At 42.4% G+C, this 24,358-nt stretch overlaps 1 protein-coding gene across 1 annotated transcript; it reads left to right on the top strand.

Moving 5' to 3' along the window:
- LOC104773476 (class V chitinase-like) lies at positions 1–1,612 on the top strand. The gene is made up of 3 exons (XM_087479489.1): positions 1–770; positions 860–1,258; positions 1,380–1,612. The coding sequence occupies exons 1-3, from the start codon at positions 104–106 to the stop codon at positions 1,400–1,402; spliced, it is 1,089 nt and encodes a 362-aa protein (XP_087335615.1). The 5' UTR covers positions 1–103; the 3' UTR covers positions 1,403–1,612.
- Positions 1,613–24,358: the final 22,746 nt, after the last annotated feature.

The raw sequence follows: 24,358 nt of genomic DNA on the forward strand, positions 1-24,358 counted from the left end.
GGAATTCTTAGTTTGTATCACCACCACTACAAAGCACATCAAACAAAGAAACACATCTAGAGAAAGCATTTTGTTAAACGTTAAAAGACTTCGAGACCAAAAAATGTCTGGTCAGTATACGGAAGCCCCCACCTCCGAGGTAAAAGCTTCGTACTGGTTCCCAGATGGAGAGAACCCGGAACAAGATCCCAAAACCTCGGCCGAAAAAATTGACTCAGCTCTCTTCACTCACCTTTTCTGCGCCTTCGCCGATCTCGACGCTGCCACCCACAAAGTTATTATCTCCCAAGCGCACCAACTCATATTTTCAACCTTTACTGAAATCGTCAAGATTAAAAACGGACAGGTGAAGACCGTCTTGTCGGTCGGCGGAAGAAGTGCAGACAATACTGCGTTTGCGTCCATGGCAAGTAAACAAGAGTCTAGGAAATTGTTCATTGATTCTTTGATTTCGATCGCTTTATCAAACGGATTCAATGGTATCGATTTAGCCTGGGAGTACCCTAACAGTGACGCTGAGATGAAAGACTTTGGGGCCCTAGTTGGGGAATTGCGAACAGCGGTTGACGCGGAGCACACACGCACAACCAAACCGACTTTGCTGTTGACAGCTGCGGTATACTACTCCTCGGTTTACGAGACGTTTAACTACCCGGTTGAAGTGATGAAAAAAAACTTGGATTGGGTTAATATCTTTGCCTTTGATTTTTTCGGTTCGTCCATTACCATTGGTCCACCCGCCGGTCTGTATAATTTTTCAAACCCAAAAGGTAAAGTTTACTATATACCATAATAAACATAACTGGATTTATTTCCCTACGATCCAAATATGAGTATTTTTTTTTGTTTAATTTGACAGGTCCATGCGGCGACTCCGGTTTGAAACAGTGGACTAAGGCCGGATTACCAGAGAACAAAGTAGTATTTGGATTCCCATATGTTGGCTGGACCTGGACTCTTAAAGACGACAAGCATCAAGGTGAAGATGCTGCAGCCACCACCCCAGACGCGGTGTCAGCTGACGGTTCCATCAACTATAATCAGATAAGTAATTTCATAAAGCATAAGGGTGAGCAAACTAAAATGTTTTATGACTCGGAAGTCGTGAGTGATAACTCTATCTCCCGGACGGCTTTCATTGGGTTCGACGACATTCAGAGCATCGTGACGAAAGTGAGATACACCAAGGACAACGGTCTGCTTGGTTACTTTGCTTGGAACGTTGGAGCTGACGATGATTCCTATCTATCTCGTACAGGTTTGTCTTTTGTACTTTCACATATTCTTTTTTTTTTTTTTAATAAGAATTTAGATACTTTAGCGTCCTTTCGAATAAACAACAGTATAGTCTCTTACATCTGGATTTTGTAAATATACAGCATCGATAACATGGGATGTTTAATAGACAACCATGGGAGTGAAAACGAAGAAATAAATAAATACTGACGCGTGAAGAATAAAACATGTTTGATTATGTTATTGTAAGATGAAAATAAAACAGTCGTATGTTTGCTTATCTTGTTTTTTGTAATAAAAATGAAAACGTTTGCTTACATTATGGTAAACAAAGTTAACTAAATAAAGTTTATTTCTGTGTTGTCAAAAAAAAAAAGTTTATTTATGTGAAAAATATGCATCGGAGAAAGAAAAAAGGGATTTTTACCATTTATGCCATATTTTTAAAAATTCTTTTCAAATGTGCCATATATTGTTTTAACTTTTCAAAAATGCCATATACGTTAAATATGGCACATTTAGTTTTACTAGATTACCCTTATAATTAAATTTCTATTGATGGTGGCACATGGAGAAAGACGGGCGCGTGATCAGAAGCATTTCCCAAGACGTGTGGACAAGAATTTCCTGAGACGCGTAGACAAGAATTGGTGGACAATAGATAAATATATACTAACAAAGTGGTGGACAACATAATGATATCAAAACAAGTCCACGAAGTTGTGGACAATATATTAAGTTGAGACAAATCCACATAATGGTGGACACAATATATTCATATTAGAACTTTTCCACCCACCCATATCAAGTGGACAACAAATAAAATGGTAGACAATATTTTTTGAAAACGAGTTAGTCTACTGATTTACTAGGGTGTCAAGAACAAACAACCTTCCAATTACACATGATAGACAATATTATAGTAGACAATAATAATAACAAAACGATTTCGTCTACTAAGGTTTAGTCTACTGAGTTACTAGGTTGTCCAGACAAAACGATTTTCCAGATACCATATCTGGTCCAACCAAGTGCGAATTTGTCTACTCCAATTTCTATAACTTCATAAAGATAATATCACAGTAGACAACAACAAGAGACATGACTTAACTGAACCGGAGACATAATGATAGACAAAATCTAACACAAAATAGACAAATTCAAAAGAACACTACACTTCATGATAGACAATATTTTTGTGGACAATAATAATAATACACCGATTTCGTCTACTGAGATTTAGTCTACTGAGTTTATATGTTGTCCACAATAAATGTTTCTCCAGATTCTAGATCTGGTCCATAATGTGAAGGGAATCTACTGTGTTTTCTCGTTGACGGAAGCAGACGGATTTGTTGAACCACTATCAGGACCACTTTCAGAGAGCGATGGACTCCAGAAATTTGGAAACACAATTATAGTTATAAGTTGATTTGTTGATTTGTTTAAAAGAGAAGAGAGCAACACACAGAGAACCGCGTGAGAGAGAACAGGAAAAAAAAACAAAAATGGAAGATGAAGATATTGCAGATTTTGCCAGGGACAATTTAGTCTTTCTCTTCTCCCTTCATGCCATCGCAATGGCACATTAGAAAAGACTTTAACGATTATGGCACACTTGAAAAGAAAATTAACTATTCATGGCACATTAGTTAGTTTTCTCAAGAAAAAACATACGTGCTTACTATATTTTTTTGGTTATTTACATTCTAAGCTTAGAACGACAACTATTTATAGAGAGTCAAATAGACTTGTTAGAAATATTATTTATAACTGAGTCTTTTTTATTTATTTTCTTAATTAATAACAGACTTAATTATTTTACATTAATTTATATAATAATAACAATCCGAATAAATGCGACCAAAATATTTTCTGAAAAGTCGTGATGAATCATTAGAACGGCTATTTATGAAAAATTACAACTGTTTACTGTAAAGTTGTGTTGGTTGAAACATTCATATCTTTTGAAATCTATATATTTGTCTGATTGAACTATTTTCATTTTTTTGCCATGACACAAAATCAACTAAAATTTAAATCTCAACGATTTATACATTTTCTAAATTATTTTCTAGCATTCATTCTTTTAAAAGTCAAGAATTTCCACTAATTATTGATTTAACAAACGATTTTTGGAATGATGAATCTAATTTATATCTTTTAGTTCATTTTAAATATAAAAGTTTAATGAAAATACCTAGAGTGTTTTTCCAAGATTTAGATAGATTACATAGTGAGTTGTAACGATTTAATGAAAATGCCTAGAGTGTTTTACAATTTCAACAGTATGTTTTACAAAAAGTTGCGATTGTTCATTGTAACGATTTTTTTTGTAAAATTGCAACTGTTCATTGTAGAGTTGTGTTTATTCGAATATTCGTATCTTTTGAAATCTATATGTTTGAACTGTTTTCATTTTTTTGCACGACACAAAATAATATAAAATGTTAATATCAACCATTTTTACAGCTTTCTAAATTATTTTCAAGTATTTATTCTGTTAAAAGTAAAGAAACTCTTCCAATTCTTGATTTAACAAAATATTTTTGGAATGATGAATCTAATTTACAACTTTTAGTTACTTTTAAATATAAAAATCTAATGTCTATATATAATAGCAATCCGAATAAATACCTCCAAAAATTATGTTTTTTCAACCACTTTTTGGCTAATTTTTTAAAAAAAAAATCTATAGAAAAATTAAATTGTGTGTTTTACAAAAAGTTGCGATTATTCATTATAACGGTTTTTTTTTGTAAAGTTGCAACTGTTCATTGTAGAGTTGTGTTTATTCGAATATTCATCTCTTTTAAAATTTAGAAATATTTGTCTTTTTGAACTGTTTTCTTTTTTTTGCCATGACACAAAATAATATAAAATTTCAATATCAACATCTTTTACAGCTTTCTAAATTGTTCTCTGACATTCATTCTTTTAAAAGTAAAAATATTCCTCCAATTCTTGATTTAACAAAAAAAATTTGGAATGATTAATCTAATTTACAACTTTTAAGTAATTTTAAATATAAAAATTTCATGAAAATACTTACAGTTTTTTTTTTCAAGAGTTAGATGGATTATATAGTGAATTTTTGAATTTGACTACTCTATATGGTAATAAAGATATCTTCTATTTAAAAGCAGTTTATATGGGTTAGGTGAAATTAAGCGCAAACACAACATTTGCGATTTTTCATAGCACCTTTTCATAATTTTTTTTAAAATTCAAACCGTTGTATATGTTTATTGTAAAGTTGTGTCTTTTCACTATATTTTATTTATATCTTTTCATCACATCTTTTCGGTCTAATAGGTGTGTCTATTTAAATAGTCATGTCTTTTAGTCCATTTTATGTTGAATCTAAATAATTAAATATCTAATATTCAACGTTATTCTATAAACTAACTAAAATTTTAGAAATGATTATAGCAATAGAGAAATTTAATACAACTTAATATAGAATTTACAGTTGCGTCTATTTTTGTCGTAACTTTTTGTTAAAAAAAATAGTTTAATATTTAAAAATAAGAATAACAATCTGAATAAATATGAACAACAGTTGCGACTTTGCTTAGTATTTTTTTGTAAGAAAATTGTTTATCCTTTTTTAAAAACTCAAACAGTTGTATCTGTTCATTTCAGAGTTGTATCTTTTCACTATATTTAATTCATATTTTTCATCACAACTTTACGTTCTAATAGGTGTGTCTATTTAAATAGTCATGTCTTTTGAACTTTCTATATATTTTTCTTTTTCATCAATAACTAACAAATCATTCGTTGAAACAAATTTTCCGTTTTTATGTTTAATCTAAATAATTTGAATATTAATATCTAATATTCAACATTATTCTATAATCTAACTCAAATTTTAGAAATTTAATAAAACTTAATATAGAATTTATAGTTGCGTTGCATCTATTTATCGTAACTTTTCATAAAAATTATTTTAATATTTAAAATTTATACTTCTTCCGTTTCAAAATATAGTATGTTTAAGGTAAATGCATACATATTAAGATAGTTTATTTTTCTTTTAAAAAGTATCATATATATTTCAATTAAAACATTTTCAAATAATCATAAAGAAGACTGTAAAAAAATGATTACAGAATATTAAATATATATTAAATTTTGCATGAAAAATTACAAAACATCTTATATTTCGAACAAAAAAGAGAGGACAAAACATCTTATATATTGAAATAGAGGGAGTATTATTTTGGTTTTAATTATATTTATTTAATAGAAAATTATATTTACTCATTACAACCATTAGTTCAATATTTGCAGTTAGGATTACTTTGTCATAATTATTTTTTTAATTTTAGCTTTACCATAATTCTTCATAAAAAAACCTTATATTTATAATACTTTAAACAATATTTTTTTGCAAAGTTGCGTCTATTCTACATAATATTTTTTGTTATAAATTTTTATTTTGATGGTTGTGTTTTTTGTAGCAGTTTATGTTTAATGTTTATATATTCAAACTATTTTATTACATTCAAATGATTTTATAATGTATAATTTTAAATTTTATTTACTATTTTTTCTAAAATACTTTTCCCGCGATATCGCTGGGGGTCTGAGTCCTAGTAGTAGTAATAAGAATGATAATAAACTTATTTACTGTTGATGTTGAGAAATTTATAATTATGATGTTGAGAAAATTATAATTAAGATATATAGACTACAATCAAGTCTTTATTATTTTTATTTTTATTTACAACAAGGATGTGCCACCCACATGTATTAGAGCACATTATAAATCTAATTCACAATAAAAATAATCACACACGTTTTCTTGTATTTGACAAAATGATACTCTCTCTTTTAAAATAGGTGTTGTTCTAGGCTTAATTTTTTGTTTCAATTTAGTTGTTGTTTCTGTTTTCCAATATTATTTTAGTAAAAAATTATCTAGATAATACTGTTCAATAAATGAAAAAAAAATTAAAAATTATAATAGTTAAATAAAAATATAATAAAATATTTCTCTATTTTTTTAATTTATGTAAAAAAAACTAAAATGGAAAATAATAAAAATACGGAAGGATTACTAGTATTCTTTTCTTTTATAGTACAAGATGATCATCTTCTTTTACCAAGAAAAAGAAAGTGAAACACACCTTTATCAAGTTTCTTTTATTGTCTTTTACTTCTTCTTTTTTTGGAGAACTCCGACGTGCTTGCTACTACTACAGTACTACCTGATTAGCGCATTTATAAACATTCTCAATAATAAAAATCACACAAAATCTTTAAATCAATCACACATTTAAAAAATAATATATTGATGCAATTGTATATCATCTGCTACTATAAAATATATTTTCATTACATTTTTAGATAAAAATTTACTAATTTTAATCAGACTAATTCTTAAAGTTAATATAAGGTCTTGAATAAAATTAATTTATAATCAGATTTGTACAATAGGGGTTAGAAAACCTCCCAAGGGTCACACATCTCTGAATTTTCAGTTTCATATCATCATATGTCGGATTTGTAAATAGGTTATGTTAATTTTAGCAGAGATAGATTTTGTCTTCATAGAAAGAAGACTTGAGCATTGGCTGGATTACATATCTTTGATCATAGTAGACATGAATCCAAGTCTCTAGGAAGAAAAAAAATTCGACTGGATTACTTTAGGTGGCTGGACTACTTTAGGTGGAGACTAAGGCTAAATAAGAGGATACTTTAGTTGATTTCTTTTATAATTTGCAAACTTGTGCAAGACTTATAAATTGTATGCGATTTATGTAAATGATTCACCAGATCTATCTAAAAGTTTCCGTTAAAATTTTGTAAGAGTAATCTGTGTTATTTTTAAGTCTAATCTTTAATTTGATTTGACCAGCTTAAAATAGTTTAAATATCAAGTCTAATCCCAATATTATTGTAATGCATGTGATCATATCATCATGCATGTACATTGTTAGACAAATAGACTTGTTAGATATATCTCTGTTTTAAAAATCCCCGCCTAGCACCGATTACGCCCCGCAAAATTGCTAGGCCCACTCTCTCCGCCTCGATTAATGACTAATCCCTGCCTAGCATCGATTATCCGATTATGCATGTCTAGTCCGATTATTTTCCGCTTAATTCCGCTTAATTTTGTGTATACCAATTTTTTTAGAACCAAATAAAAATCAAACATATATATTTTTGTTATTTATGATTTAAGAGATTATGATGTTTTACAATAACTAATGTATAATTTTTAACAAAAATCATAAAATTTTCTTTTAAAATAATATTTTTATGTGTTTACAATTGAAACAACCGACCTTTTTTTTTTTTTTAATAATAAATAATAAATATAATATATTAAAATAAACTACAGCTAGTGGTTCCATACCCACTAGCCACCTAACCACAACACATTCAACAGCGGAATAACATAATCAATATCCAATAATAAACCAATAATAAACCAGTATTATAGCAAGGCAATATCTCAATACCAAACAACAAGAAACATGAAACCAGCAACCTAGCAATGTTTCTAATGACTCAACTCTAGCACCCTAGCAAATGCCAGACAACATCCAATCGAGTCCCTAGAACATCCTCCTCTTCATTGCCTTTGATTCCACGATCACACTTTGCCTTTACCTGCACCACAAACACAAATTGAGATGCATGAGTATTTGATAAACACTCAGTGAGGCAATCCTCCCATCTACTGGGCTATACACACAAGCAATAAGATCTCTACATGCCACAAACAACAATCAATAAAACAAACCAGGCAATATACATAGCATGCAACGTCCATCGTAACTGAACAAGGGGTGTTGACCGACACCAGATGGTGTCGATCGACACTAACTTTCTGGTGTCGACCGACACCAAACTGGTGTCGACCGACACCCTGCCCGACACTCCCGAAAACCCTAGTTTGCGTCGACCGACACCTCCACATGGCATCGTTCGACACTCGCTAAAGTCCCGAGCCGTCCTCGCGTTGGTGTCGACCGACACTAATGCCGAGCAGCGATTTCCCTCGATCAGAAATTCCGAATCTTGCCTCCAAGCTTCTCCAATCCGCTCCTTGCACTCCCAGAAGCCAAACCCAGCCCAGACAGCAACGAAATATCATAGAGAACTCAAAGAAACAACCACATAAGCACCAAATCACATAGAATCTAGAGATCTTAGCTTAGATAAGCCATGGTCATGCACTCACCTCTTCCAAGAAGATTCTGACCAATAAGAACGAATTCCCTCACTCCTAGCAAGCTTCTAACACCTCTCCAGCCTTAGATCTCCCAAGAACAGCAAGGAATCTCTCAATCTCTTCCCAAAAGCTCAAGAACACTCTCTCTTTTGTTTTTCTCTCAAAAACGGCGACTAACTCCAAATAACACGACCCTAGGTCGTTTTCTACCTCTAAAAACTCGATTTAGGGATTCCCTAAACCAACCACGCAAACCGGACAATTAAAATTGAACCGACCAAACCGGCCACAACTGGTGTCGATCGACACTCCCCCTGTGGTGTCGATCGACACCCTTACCAAAATACCAAAAATTGGTTTGCGGGTGTTACAATTCTCCCCCACCAATCTAGATTCGTCCTCGAATCTCGAACAACCATCAGCCAAGGACTCCCGTGCAACCGTCTCCATGGCCCGCACTTCTCCGACCGATCTACAGAAGGTCACCTCTAGGCGATAGACTCACGCTCCAGGCGTCATTTGCTCTTGACTTTTTGGACTTCCCTTTACTCATAGGCCTAAACCTTGAGTTTTTATTGGCTCCTCATCAGACCTAAGTCTGCATGCCAAATGATATAAGGAAAAATCCAAACTCGTGTCTCGGGTTGCCACCCTACAGCGCGCCCCCGGATCGTCATCCGGAGTCGATATACCAACCATACTCCCGAGCCACAAAGTCTCTGAAAAATGGCAGTACTAGGAGAACCTAAGTCCCCCATGAGTCGCGAGCAAACAATTCTGAACACGTCTGAGTCCTATCCCTATCCAGGTTTCCTTCCCGTGGCTCGCGTAAAACATCTCAATGTCTTACCAACCACATATTCCCACACCGGGATACCCCATGACCGCACAAGGATCATATATACGCCACAAGGGCCGCCACAAAGGCCAACAAAAATGTCCTCACGAGGACCGCCACCAAGACCAAACAAAATGTCCTAAAAAGGACCGCCACCAAGGCCACTCGTCCCCAAAGGACCGTCACAAAGACCGTCTGTCCCGAAGGACCGTCACAAAGACCATCTGTCCCGAAGGACCGTCACAAAGACCATCTGTCCCGAAGGACCGTCACAAAGACCATCTGTCCCGAAGGACCGTCACAAAGACCATCTGTCCCGAAGGACCGTCACAAAGACACTCTGGCTAAACAGCCCGCCACAAAGGCCAACAAATGGCTAAAAGCCCGCCACAAAGGCCACACAATTGGCTAAAAGCCCGCCACAAAGGCCATACAATGTCTAACAATACCGCCACACACAGGCACTCTGACTCAAAAGTCCGCCACAAAGGCACAAAAGCCCCTCCCAAGGCTTCCCACCGCTAAAATGGACAAAATTCTGACTCCCACAAAACTTTCCATATTTAACACTTTCCATTTTTTTGGAAACTCCTCTTCACAACCCTGCCTCACGGAAACTTTGTACCCCAAACACCACCTCATCTTGTTACTGAGTCGCACAGCCAACCACCCCAAGCGACCGAGTAACAAGAGAGATGGGCTGGAATACTCCATTCCCGCTCCAGCCACGGATTACAGATGGGACCAGGCTAAACAAGCTCAAGTCGCGGCTTGCTTCTCATACCACTTCCTGAACCTTGCCTTCATCTTTGCCTCAGGCTCCCAAGTCTGTTCCTCAACACCATCACAGTCCCACAGGACTCTCATCAAAGGAATCTTCTTCTTCCGAAGTTCCTTGATCCTCCTCTCGAGAACCCTCACTGGTCTCGCCTCCAAAGTCATGTTAGGCTGAAGATCCTCAGGAATCTTAGCCAACACCTCCTCTCCCTCACGGAGACACTTCCGCAACATAGACACATGGAAAACCTTATGGAATGCACGCATCACCTCAGGTAACTCCAATCTATATGCCACTGGTCCAACCCGCTCAATCACCCTGAATGGACCCATATACCTCGGACTCAACTTAGTCTCTGACAATGACCTGTTCGGACCCCGCAACATGGCCATCTTGAGGTACACTCTGTCTCCCACCTGAAACTCAAGATCTCTCCTCCTCCTATCTGCATAACTCCTCTGCCTATCCTGAGCCTCCTTCATGTTCAGCTTGAGAACCCGAATCTTCTCTGAGGTCTCCTGAACAAAACTAGCACCAAACATGCTCCTCTCCCCCACCTGAGTCCAGCATAATGGTGTACGACATGGCCTACCATACAAAGCCTCATAAGGAGCCATCTTAATACTCGCCTGATAGCTGTTGTTGTAAGCAAACTCTACCAGGTTCAGGTGATCTGCCCAATGGCCACCCCAATCCAACACACACATCCTCAGCAAATCCTCCAGCGTCTGGATCGTCCTCTCTGACTGTCCATCAGTCTGGGGATGATAAGCTGTACTCATATGCACCTTAGTGCCCATCTCTGCCTGAAACGCCTTCCAGAACACCGAAGTGAACTTGGAATCCCTATCAGACACAATGCTCGCTGGCACCCCATGCAACCTGACTATCTCCCTCACATACTTCTTAGCCAAGACCGCTGCTCCATCAGTCTTCTTAATGGCCAGAAAATGTGCTGACTTAGTCAACCGGTCCACAATGACCCAAATAGCGTCAAAGGTCCGTGACACTGGCAATCCCACCACAAAATCCATAGTGATCATATCCCACTTCCACTCATGAATGGGTAAACTCTTCAGTAACCCGCCAGGAACCTGATGCTCAGCCTTCACTAGCTGACACACATCACACCTCGAAACCCAACTAGCTACATCTTTCTTCATCCCGACCCAATGATAGTACCTCTTGAGATCACGGTACATCTTAGTCGCTCCTGGATGAATGGACAACTTGCTCGCATGAGCCTCTCTCAGAATCTCCTGTCTCAACTCCTCATCCTTGGGCACACAAACCCGACCGTGCACCAAGATAGTATCATTATCTGAGACCTGATACTCTGAATCCACATCCTTAGAGGCATTCACCAGCCCCAAATCCTTCTCCTGAGCCAACCGCACTCTACTCAGAAGATCTGCTCTATCTACTGCTTCCAAACCCAACGGTTCCTGTGAAACAGCACATAAGCTCAACGCACTGATCTCCCCTACCAGAGACTCCATCTCCTGCTCCTGAGCCGAAGCTACCCTCTTCCGACTCAGAGCATCTGCAACAGTGTTAGCCTTTCCAGGATGATAGGCTATCTCCAAATCATAATCTGCCACAAGCTCCATCCACCGCCTCTGTCTCAAATTCAGCTCAGGCTGAGTGAATATATACTTCAGGCTCTTATGATCTGTAAACACCTGTACCTTTGCACCATAAAGATAAGACCTCCAAATCTTCAGGGCAAAAACTACCGCACCCATCTCCAAATCATGAGTAGGATAGTTGCCTTCATGCACCCGCAACTGCCGCGAAGCATAAGCAATCACCTTCCCATGCTGCATCAGAACACAACCCAATCCAACTCTAGATGCATCTGTATAAACCACATAGGGTTCTCCCTGCTCAGGCAAAGCCAACACTGGTGCAGTAGTCAACATCTCCTTCAGGCTTGCAAAGCCTTCCTCACACTCTTCTGTAACACCCGCAAACCAATTTTTGGTATTTTGGTAAGGGTGTCGATCGACACCCTCTAGTGAGGCATCGATCGACACCAGTTGTGGCCGGTTTGGTCGGTTCAATTTTAATTGTCCGGTTTGGGGAGTTGGTTTAGGGAAAACCCTAACTCGGGTTTTTTAAGAGGGGAGCTCGAGTTTTTCTCCTCTCTTGGCCGCTTTTGTCAAAAACAGAGAGAAAAGAAGTGTTCTTGAGATTGTGAGTGAGATTGTGAGATTTCTTGGCTGTTCTTGAGAGATTGGAGGCTGGGAAGGTGCTAGAAGCTTGCTAGGAGTGAGGGATTCGTCCTTATTGGTCAGAAACTTCCTGCAAAGAGGTGAGTGCATGACCATGGCTTATCTAAGCTAAGATCTCTAGATTCTATGTGATTTGGTGCTTATGTGGTTGTTTCTTTGAGTTCTCTATGTTATTTCGTTGCTGTCTGGGCTGGGTTTGGCTTCTGGGAGTGCAAGGAGCGGATTGGAGAAGCTTGGAGGCGAGATTCGGAGTTTCTGATCGAGGGGAAATCGCTGCTCGGCATCGGTGTCGGTCGACGCCAGTTGGGGTGTCGGTCGACACCAACGCGAGGACGGCTCGGGACTTTAGCGAGTGTCGAACGATGCCATGTGGAGGTGTCGGTCGATGCAAACTAGGGTTTCCGGGAGTGTCGGGCAGGGTGTCGGTCGACACCAGTTTGGTGTCGGTCGACACCAGATGTTCAGTATCGATCGACACCATCTGGTGTCGGTCGACACCCCTTGTTCAGTTACAATGGACGTCGCATGCTTTGTATATGGCCTGGTTTGTTTTATTGGTTGTTGTTTGTGGCATGTAGAGATCTTATTGCTTGTGTGTATAGCCCAGTAGATGGGAGGATTGCCTCACTGAGTGTTTATCAAATACTCATGCATCTCAATTTGTGTTTGTGGTGCAGGTAAAGGCAAAGTGTGATCGTGGAATCAAGGCAATGAAGAGGAGGATGTTCTAGGGACTCGATTGGATGTTGTCTGGCATTGCTAGGTTGCTAGAGTTGGGTCATTAGAAACATTGCTAGGTTGCTGGTTCCTTGTTTCTTGTTGTTTGGATTGATTATTGTTGATGATTTTGGTTATGGGTTTTTTATTGGAGTATTATTGGATATTATGTTGGTATTGTTATTTCCGCTGATGTTTGTGATTGTGGTTAGGTGGCTAGTGGGTATGGGACCACTAGTTGTAGTTCTGTTTATTATATTATTATTTATTAAAAAAAAAAAAAAAAAAGGGTCGGTCGTTTCATTTTGGTATCAGAGCCCTTACGGTTCTAGGTTTGGGTTCACTAGGTTTCTGTTGTAGATGTTTGGGATTGCATGTCTTGATTGATTATGTGAGTTAGTCAATGGTGTGTGGCATGGAGTCCTAGAACATCCTCTTCGAGCCTTCAATGAGATTCCACGGTGAGTTATTGTTATGTTTCTTTGTGTGGTATTGATTTGTTTTCTGCTTGTTAGCCTCTGTTCTTGGAAGATCAGTGGTTAAGGTGTTTGAGTTGTTGGTCGTGGACGGGGACGTGGTCGTGGTCATTGTCGGGCGGGTCCCGAGGCCAGCGAGTGTGTAGTCCAGAGTTCCACGAGGAGGTACGTCAGAGGGTCGCAAGCGTATCAGGAGGGACCAGAGGGGATTAGCCGGTGAGCGTGCCGGGGGTGCTGGGAACCCAGGTGTGGGGTTGCAGCAGGTGGAGCCCAGGGTCGAGATGATCGCTTGGCGGATCTGTTGGCGTGCTGTTGGAGCGGTTACCGAGAGGGGTACCAGTGTAGGCTCCAGTTGTGCCACATGTGGCGGGGTGCAGTCGAGGGCTGCGGATGTTGAGGACTTTCCAACTTACGTTAAGAGGATGGAGCGGTTGTAGATGACCGGTATGAGATTATTCTCAAGAGGTATCGGGCCTAGAGAGGCGGATATGTGGGCATATGCAGTTGGAGCAGATATTTCTCTGCTTGGTGGTTAATCCAGTTGGATATTATAAGTTGAGTGGGCAGGTGTAACATTGCAATGTTATACTCGGACCACAGGAGGTACTTGTGTCGAGAGATGTTTATAGTCGTTAAGGATTGTTGCTCCTGAGGGGATGGTGATTCCCCTGAATACCGATAGCTCGAGGGGTTAAGGGCTCCGAGAGTGGCAGAGGGGATGTTGTTCTCCTGAGGGGATGAGTAGTTCCCCTGATATCGAGATCTCGAAGACGCTGGTCTGAGAGTGAGATCGGTATAACTCGAAGGTTGCGACCTAAGAGTGGAAGAGTTGGGAGCAAGCAATGTATAGAACGTGAGTGTAAACATAACGACAGAATGTAGGCCTCGAGAGTGATGGTGGTTTAATCTTGGATTTTAGGATTATGTTGGCCAGTGGGACAGGGTTTTATGACCAGAGCGGTTATAAATGTTTGGCTGTGCGCCAGGATTGTGAGGCCGGTGGTGCTGGAGTCCCGAGAAGGGGAGTTACAGCAGGTTTGAGCCGGGAAAGGCATGTTTGCCAGATACATAAGTTCACGAGAAGCCTTCATGGAAGGATAAACTAATCGTTGCGACGATACTGGATGAAGTTCATTGGAGATGGACAGGGTTGCTAGATTCAAGGTTTTGGTAATCTTGTTGGAGGGAATAAGTCAAGTGGTTTGAGTAAGCGGCCTGCAAAGCATTTGAAGCGGTGAATCAGAATATGCAAATGTATGGTACTTGTTTGTTTTATTACGTTCGTATTGATGATTTGCTGTGGAGAATTGCCAAGCGGAAAGCTATCTTTGGAATAAGCTAACTTGTGGAAGTTTCCCTAACTGGCAAGTAACTAGAGGTTCTTGGAGGAACAAGAGGGTTGATATTCAGGTGGCGGCGAGTTGATGTCGGCATACTTGAGTATTTGTTTGGTTGAGCTGAGTAAGTAACTAGAGGATTTATGGAGCAAGGGATTCATACGCTCTAGTGTATCACCGTGGAGAGCACCGGTGTTGTTTGTTAAAAAGAAGGACGGAAGTCTCCGCTTGTGTATAAATTAATGGGGTTTGAACCGTTACTGTGAAGAACAAGTATCCTCTTCCCAGAATTGATGAGTTGTTGGATCAGTTGAGGGGTGGTACTTGGTTCTCTAAGGTATATCTAGCGTCGTGTTATCATCAGATACTGATAGATGAGGCAGATGTGAGGAAGACGACTTTCAGGATGAGGTATGGGCATTATGAGTTCGTGGAGATGCCTTTTTGGGTTGACTAACGTGCCAATGGCGTTTAGATTGATGAACAGTGTATTTCAGGAGTTTCAGGACGTGTCTGTCATCTTTTTCGTTGATGATATCCTGGTATTTTCTAAGAGTCCTGAGGAGCATGCAGTGAATTTGAGGGCAGTTCTGGAGAAGCTGCGGGAGCAGAAGTTGTTTGCCAAGTTGAGCAAGTGTAGTTTCTGGCAGCGTGAGATGGGCTTTCTGGGTCACATTGTTTCTGCAGAGGGGGTTTCTGTAGATCCAGAGAAGATTCAGGCTATCAGAGATTGGCCTAGACCGCAGAATGCCACAGAGATCAGAAGTTTTCTTGGGTTGGCAGGTTATTACAGGAGATTTGTGCAGGGGTTTGCAAGCAGAGCACGTCCTATGACTAAGTTGACAGGGAAGGATGTTCCTTTTGTCTGGTCAGAAGAGTGTGAGGAAGGCTTTGCAAGCCTGAAGGAGATGTTGACTACTGCGCCAGTGTTGGCTTTGCCTGAGCAGGGAGAACCCTATGTGGTTTATACAGATGCATCTAGAGTTGGTTTGGGTTGTGTTCTGATGCAGCATGGGAAGGTGATTGCCTATGCTTCGCGACAGTTGCGGGTGCATGAAGGCAACTATCCTACTCATGATTTGGAGATGGGTGCTGTAGTTTTTGCCCTGAAGATTTGGAGATCTTATCTTTATGGTGCAAAGGTGCAGGTGTACACAGATCATAAGAGCCTGAAGTATATATTCACTCAGCCTGAGTTGAATTTGAGGCAGAGGCGGTGGATGGAGCTTGTGGCGGATTATGATTTGGAGATAGCCTATCATCCTGGTAAGGCTAACACGGTTGCAGATGCTCTGAGTCGGAAGAGGGTAGCTTCGGCTCAGGAGCAGGAGATGGAGTCACTGGTAGGGGAGATCAGTGCTTTGAGCTTGTGTGCTGTTTCACAGGAACCGTTGGGTTTGGAAGCAGTAGATAGAGCAGATCTTCTGAGTAGAGTGCGGTTGGCTCAGGAGAAGGATTTGGGGCTGGTGAATGCCTCTAAGGATGTGGATTTAGAGTATCAGGTCTCAGATAATGGTACTATCTTGGTGCACGGTCGTGTGTGTGTGCCCAAGGATGAGGAGTTGAGACAGGAGATTCTGAGAGAGGCTCATGCGAGCAAGTTATCCATTCATCCAGGAGCGACTAAGATGTACCGTGACCTCAAGAGGTACTATCATTGGGTCGGGATGAAGAAGGATGTGGCTAGTTGGGTTTCGAGGTGTGATGTGTGTCAGCTAGTGAAGGCTGAGCATCAGGTTCCTGGCGGGTTACTGAAGAGTTTACCCATTCCTGAGTGGAAGTGGGATATGATCACCATGGATTTTGTGGTGGGTTTGCCAGTGTCACGGACCTTTGATGCTATTTGGGTCATTGTGGACCGGTTGACTAAGTCAGCACATTTTCTGGCCATTAAGAAGACTGATGGAGCAGCGGTCTTGGCTAAGAAGTATGTGAGGGAGATTGTCAGGTTGCATGGGGTGCCAGCGAGCATTGTGTCTGATAGGGATTCTAAGTTCACTTCGGTGTTCTGGAAGGCATTTCAGGCAGAGATGAGCACTAAGGTGCATATGAGTACAGCTTATCATCCCCAGACAGATGGACAGTCTGAGAGGACGATCCAGACGCTGGAGGATTTGCTGAGGATGTGTGTGTTGGATTGGGGTGGCCATTGGGCAGATCACCTGAACCTGGTAGAGTTTGCTTACAACAACAGTTACCAGGGGAGTATCAAGATGGCTCCTTATGAGGCTTTGTATGGGAGACCATGTCGTACACCATTATGCTGGACTCAGGTGGGGGAGAGGAGCATGTTTGGTGCTAGTTTTGTTCAGGAGACCTCAGAGAAGATTCGGGTTCTCAAGCTGAACATGAAGGAGGCTCAGGATAGGCAGAGGAGTTATGCTGATAAGAGGAGGAGAGATCTTGAGTTTCAGGTAGGAGACAGAGTGTACCTCAAGATGGCCATGTTGCGGGGTCCGAACAGGTCATTGTCAGAGACTAAGTTGAGTCCGAGGTATATGGGTCCATTCAGAGTGATTGAGCGGGTTGGACCAGTGGCATATAGATTGGAGTTACCTGAGGTGATGCGTGCATTCCATAAGGTTTTCCATGTGTCTATGTTGCGGAAGTGTCTCCGTGAGGGAGAGGAGGTGTTGGCTAAGATTCCTGAGGATCTTCAGCCTAACATGACTTTGGAGGCGAGACCAGTGAGGGTTCTCGAGAGGAGGATCAAGGAACTTCGGAAGAAGAAGATTCCTTTGATGCGAGTCCTGTGGGACTGTGATGGTGTTGAGGAGCAGACTTGGGAGCCTGAGGCAAGGATGAAGGCAAGGTTCAAGAAGTGGTATGAGAAGCAAGCCGCGACTTGAGCTTGTTTAGCCTGGTCCCATCTGTAATCCGTGGCTGGAGCGGGAATGGAGTATTCCAGCCCATCTCTCTTGTTACTCGGTCGCTTGGGGTGGTTGGTTGTGCGACTCAGTAACAAGATGAGGTGGTGTTTGGGGTACAAAGTTTCCGTGAGGCGGGGTTGTGAAGAGAAGTTTCCAAAAGTGGAAAGTTTCCAAAAATGGAAAGTGCTAAATATGGAAAGTTTTACGGAAGTTAGAATTTGTCCATTTTAGCGGTGGGAAGCCTCAGAGGGGCTTTGTGGCCTTTGTGGCGGACTTTCGAGTCAGGGTGCATGTGAGTGGCGGTCTTTTTAGACAGTGTGTGTAGCCTTTGTGGCGGGCTTTTAGCCAATTGTTGGCCTTTCTGGCGGGCTGTTTAGCCAGAGTGTCTTTGTGACGGTCCTTCGGGACAGATGGTCTTTGTGACGGTCCTTCGGGACAGATGGTCTTTGTGACGGTCCTTCGGGACATATGGTCTTTGTGACGGTCCTTCGGGACAGATGGTCTTTGTGACTGTCCTTCGGGACAGACGGTCTTTGTGACGGTCCTTCGGGACAGATGGTCTTTGTGACGGTCCTTCGGGACGAGTGGCCTTGGTGGCGGTCCTCTTTAGGACATTTGTTTTGGCCTTGGTGGCGGTCCTTGTTAGGACATTTTGATGGCCTTTGTGGCGGCCCTTGTGGCGTGTGTATGATCCTTGTGTGGTCATGAGGTATCCCGGTGAGGGGATATGTGGTTGGTAGGACATTGAGATGTCTCTACGCGAGCCACGGGAAGGAAACCTGGGTAGGGATAGGACTCAAACGTGTTCAGAATCGTTTGCTCGCGACTCTTGGGGGACTTAGTTTCTCCTAGTACTGCTATATTCAGAGACTTTGTGGCTCGGGAGTATGGTTGGTATATCGACTTCGGATGACGATCCGGGGGCGCGCTGTAGGGTGGCAACCCGAGAGACGAGTTTGGGCTTTTCCTTATATATTATGGCATGCGGGCTTAGGCCTGATGAGGAGCCAACATTGGGATGCAAACTTAGGTCTGATGATGAGCCGATGAAACTCAGGGTCTAGGCCTATGAGTAAAGGAAAGTCCAAAAAGTCAAGAGCAAATGACGCCTGGAGCGTGAGTCTATCGCCTAGAGGTGACCTTCTGTAGATCAGTCGGAGGAGTGCGGGCCGTGGAGACGGTTGCACGGGAGTCCTTGACTGATGGTTGTGTGAGATTCGAGGATGAATCTAGTTTGGTGGGGGAGAATTGTAACACCCTCTAGTGAGGCATCGATCGACACCAGTTGTGGCCGGTTTGGTCGGTTCAATTTTAATTGTCCGGTTTGGGGAGTTGGTTTAGGGAAAACCCTAACTCGGGTTTTTTAAGAGGGGAGCTCGAGTTTTTCTCCTCTCTTGGCCGCTTTTGTCATAAACAGAGAGAAAAGAAGTGTTCTTGAGATTGTGAGTGAGATTGTGAGATTTCTTGGCTGTTCTTGAGAGATTGGAGGCTGGGAAGGTGCTAGAAGCTTGCTAGGAGTGAGGGATTCGTCCTTATTGGTCAGAAACTTCCTGCAAAGAGGTGAGTGCATGACCATGGCTTATCTAAGCTAAGATCTCTAGATTCTATGTGATTTGGTGCTTATGTGGTTGTTTCTTTGAGTTCTCTATGTTATTTCGTTGCTGTCTGGGCTGGGTTTGGCTTCTGGGAGTGCAAGGAGCGGATTGGAGAAGCTTGGAGGCGAGATTCGGAGTTTCTGATCGAGGGGAAATCGCTGCTCGGCATCGGTGTCGGTCAACGCCAGTTGGGGTGTCGGTCGACACCAACGCAAGGACGGCTCGGGACTTTAGCGAGTGTCGAACGATGCCATGTGGAGGTGTCGGTCGATGCAAACTAGGGTTTCCGGGAGTGTCGGGCAGGGTGTCGGTCGACACCAGTTTGGTGTCGGTCGACACCAGATGTTCAGTATCGATCGACACCATCTGGTGTCGGTCGACACCCCTTGTTCAGTTACAATGGACGTCGCATGCTTTGTATATGGCCTGGTTTGTTTTATTGGTTGTTGTTTGTGGCATGTAGAGATCTTATTGCTTGTGTGTATAGCCCAGTAGATGGGAGGATTGCCTCACTGAGTGTTTATCAAATACTCATGCATCTCAATTTGTGTTTGTGGTGCAGGTAAAGGCAAAGTGTGATCGTGGAATCAAGGCAATGAAGAGGAGGATGTTCTAGGGACTCGATTGGATGTTGTCTGGCATTGCTAGGTTGCTAGAGTTGGGTCATTAGAAACATTGCTAGGTTGCTGGTTCCTTGTTTCTTGTTGTTTGGCTTGATTATTGTTGATGATTATGGTTATGGGTTTTTTATTGGAGTATTATTGGATATTATGTTGGTATTGTTATTTCCGCTGATGTTTGTGATTGTGGTTAGGTGGCTAGTGGGTATGGGACCACTAGTTGTAGTTCTGTTTATTATATTATTATTTATTAAAAAAAAAAAAAAAAAGGGGTCGGTCGTTTCATCTTCTGACCAGACAAAAGGAACATCCTTCCCTGTCAACTTAGTCATAGGACGTGCTCTGCTTGCAAACCCCTGCACAAATCTCCTGTAGTACCCTGCCAATCCAAGGAAACTCCTGATCTCTGTGGCATTCTGCGGTCTAGGCCAATCTCTGATAGCCTGAATCTTCTCTGGATCTACAGAAACCCCCTCTGCAGAAACAATGTGACCCAGAAAGCCCATCTCACGCTGCCAAAAACTACACTTGCTCAACTTGGCAAACAACTTCTGCTCCCGCAGCTTCTCCATAACTGCCCTCAAATGCACTGCATGCTCCTCAGGACTCTTAGAATAGACCAGAATATCGTCGATGAAAATGATGACAGATACATCCAGAAACTCCTGAAACACACTGTTCATCAATCTCATAAACGCTGCTGGCGCGTTAGTCAATCCGAAAGGCATCACCACAAACTCATAGTGCCCATATCTCGTCCTGAAAGCAGTCTTCCTCACATCTGCCTCATCTATCGGTATCTGATGATAACCCGACGCCAGATCTACCTTGGAGAACCAAGTAGCACCCCTCAACTGATCCAACAACTCATCGATCCTAGGAAGAGGATACTTGTTCTTCACAGTGACCCGGTTCAAACCCCGATAATCAATACACAACCGGAAATTCCCATCCTTTTTCTTCACAAACAACACCGGCGCTCCCCACGGTGATACACTAGGACGGATGAATCCCTTACTCAACAAATCTTCTAGCTGCTTCTTCAGCTCTGCCATCTCTGCTGGAGCCATTCTGTAAGGAGCCTTGGATAACGGTGTCGTCCCCGGTTCCAGTTCAATGGTAAAGGGATCCGACCGAGATGGTGGTAATCCCTGCAAAGACTGAAACACATCTTCAAACTCTTCCACTACTGGAATACCGCTAACCGTAGATTTCCCCACTGACTCCGGCATAGATATAGTAACCAGATAAGCCTCACGGCCCTTCTCGATCATCTTCCCAGCCTGAATGGCTGAGATCACGAGACTCCCCGAAGTCGGTCTAATACCCTGAAAAACCAACTTCCCTCCTGAACGCTCAAACTCCACTCTACCCCGATGGCAATCCAAATGCACCCTATGCCGATGCAACCAATCCATCCCGAGAATAAGATCATACAGCTCCACTAGACTGATAAGCAAATCTGCTGGCCACGACTCTCCTGCGATCTGAATATCAATTCCTCTAGCTCGTCCAATCACTCTCAGGAACTCGCCTCCCGCAACCCTGACAACTCCTGCACGCTCTCCAGGATCCCCGCTGATCCCCGCACACTCTGCACACTCTGGAGTAATGAAGCTATGCGAAGCTCCAGAATCAAACATAACATGGGACTTAAACCCGCCCACCAACAAGGTCCCTACACAAACCTCATGTGTTGAGAACCTAACACTTTATCACAGGAAACATATACAATCTGAACCTACTAAAATTCACAAAGTTTAAGTACCAGAAAATATACCTGTGATCGCCCCGGCACTGGTTCCACCAGTCTCAGCTGTCGTGTAAACCCGAGGCCCCTGCTCAATCCGTGCCACCTGCTGACCACCAGGCTGCACCTGCTGCAACGCTGCCACGGCTGCCGGCTGCAACTTGGGACAAAAAGGCCTGATGTGCCCTGTCTCCCTACAGTGATAACATACCCGAGGTCCTGTCGACGGAACACTCCTCTTGGGACAACTAGCAACCCTGTGATCTCTGCTCCCACAACCGAAGCAACCTGCACCACTCGGCTTCTGCGTAGCCTCCCACTTCCTCTTGGTTCCCTGAGCATGCCTACCGCCCCTGCTAGAACCACCCTGCTGCTGATCCTTACTAGGCTGAACTGCTGGAGTAACCGACACTGACTGTGCCCGGATATCCTCCTCAATCTCTGCTGCAGTCTCAACCAGCTCTGCACGCGTAGCATAGTACCTCCCTCTACAATGAAATCTCAAATCATCCCGTAGAGCTCTCATGAACCTCCTGACCTGAGCCTCCTCAGACTCCATGGCCCGACCCCCATAACATAGAAGTCGATAGAACTCCAAGTCCAGCTCCCGCACTGACCGCGTCCCCTGAGATAACTGAAGGAACTGCACCTCCAACCGGTCCAATGCCTCCCTAGGAAAATACTTGCGGTTGAACTCCAAGACGAAGTCAGCCCAAGTCATCTCCCTCTGCACCCTCCTAGCAACCACGGATCTCCACCACAACTCAGCATCACCACCCAAAAAGTAGACCCCTATGTCCACCCAAAACTCCACAGGACATCTCAGAGTATGGAAGTTACGTTCCACACTCGTCCTCCAAGCATCCGCAGCTGTAGGATCTGTACCACCCAAAAACCTCTCAGTGAACAGACCCTTCATCTCCTTGAGCATAGCCAAATAACGTCCATGCTCTCCCACATCCGCAACCACTGGCTGCCGCTCCTCCGCCACCACTGGTGGCACTACCTGAGCCCGAGCCGGTACCACAGGTGGTAACCGCTCTAACACATGTGCTAGCAAAGCCGCAATGTCAACACCAGGGACTCCACCCGCTGGGACCCCCACACCCGGGACCCTAGCATCACCGGCCACTGGAGCATCAATACCGCCCCCTCCTGCCACACTCACGGAATCCCCCGGAACATCCTGCGACTCGCCAACACCCTCAGCTGTCACACTCTGGTCCTCGGTCTCACTAACCACTGGGGCTCTACCCCTACCACGACCACGTCCGCGACCACGTCCGCGTCCACGACCTCGACCAGTCACAGCATCCTCTCTAACCATCTGCACTACCATGAACAGAAGGCTAAGCAAACAATTTCTATTATAACACAGAAACATAAACTCACCGTGGAATCACACACTCGGCTCGAAGAGGATGTTCTAGGACTTCATGCCACACACAATTGACTAACTCACATAATCAATCAAGACATGCAATCCCAAACATCTACAACAGAAACCTAGTGAACCCAAACCTAGAACCGTAAGGGCTCTGATACCAAAATGAAACAACCGACCTTTTTTTTTTTTTTTTTTAATAATAAATAATAAATATAATATATTAAAATAAACTACAGCTAGTGGTCCCATATCCACTAGTCACCTAACCACAACACATTCAACAGCGGAATAACATAATCAATATCCAATAATAAACCAATAATAAACCAGTATTATAGCAAGGCAATATCTCAATACCAAACAACAAGAAACATGAAACCAGCAACCTAGCAATGTTTCTAATGACTCAACTCTAGCACCCTAGCAAATGCCAGACAACATCCAATCGAGTCCCTAGAACATCCTCCTCTTCATTGCCTTTGATTCCACGATCACACTTTGCCTTTACCTGCACCACAAACACAAATTGAGATGCATGAGTATTTGATAAACACTCAGTGAGGCAATCCTCCCATCTACTGGGCTATACACACAAGCAATAAGATCTCTACATGCCACAAACAACAATCAATAAAACAAACCAGGCAATATACATAGCATGCAACGTCCATCGTAACTGAACAAGGGGTGTCGACCGACACCAGATGGTGTCGATCGACACTGACTATCTGGTGTCGACCGACACCAAACTGGTGTCGACCGACACCCTGCCCGACACTCCCGAAAACCCTAGTTTGCGTCGACCGACACCTCCACATGGCATCGTTCGACACTCGCTAAAGTCTCGAGCCGTCCTCGCGTTGGTGTCGACCGACACCCCAACTGGTGTCGACCGACACCGATGCCGAGCAGCGATTTCCCTCGATCAGAAACTCCGAATCTCGCTTCCAAGCTTCTCCAATCCGCTCCTTGCACTCCCAGAAGCCAAACCCAGCCCAGACAGCAACGAAATATCATAGAGAACTCAAAGAAACAACCACATAAGCACCAAATCACATAGAATCTAGAGATCTTAGCTTAGATAAGCCATGGTCATGCACTCACCTCTTCCAAGAAGATTCTGACCAATAAGAACGAATTCCCTCACTCCTAGTAAGCTTCTAACACCTCCCCAGCCTTAGATCTCCCAAGAACAGAAAGGAATCTCTCAATCTCTTCCCAAAAGCTCAAGAACACTCTCTCTTTTGTTTTTCTCTCAAAAACGGCGACTAACTCCAAATAACACGACCCTAGGTCGTTTTCTACCTCTAAAAACTCGATTTAGG

This window comes from Camelina sativa, chromosome 12 (assembly GCF_030686135.1).
Source record: "Camelina sativa cultivar CO46 ecotype springtype chromosome 12, ASM3068613v1".
Lineage (NCBI taxonomy): Eukaryota > Viridiplantae > Streptophyta > Magnoliopsida > Brassicales > Brassicaceae > Camelina > Camelina sativa.

What these genes read in the sequence shown, in the direction of transcription:
- LOC104773476 (XM_087479489.1), top strand. Translation starts at nt 104, where the DNA reads ATGTCTGGTCAGTATACGGAAGCCCCCACCTCCGAGGTAAAAGCTTCG. An exon ending in TAATTTTTCAAACCCAAAAG is followed by an intron (nt 771 to 859) that starts GTAAAGTTTACT and finishes TTAATTTGACAG; the next exon opens with GTCCATGCGGCGACTCCGGT. An exon ending in TTCCTATCTATCTCGTACAG is followed by an intron (nt 1,259 to 1,379) that starts GTTTGTCTTTTG and finishes GTAAATATACAG; the next exon opens with CATCGATAACATGGGATGTT.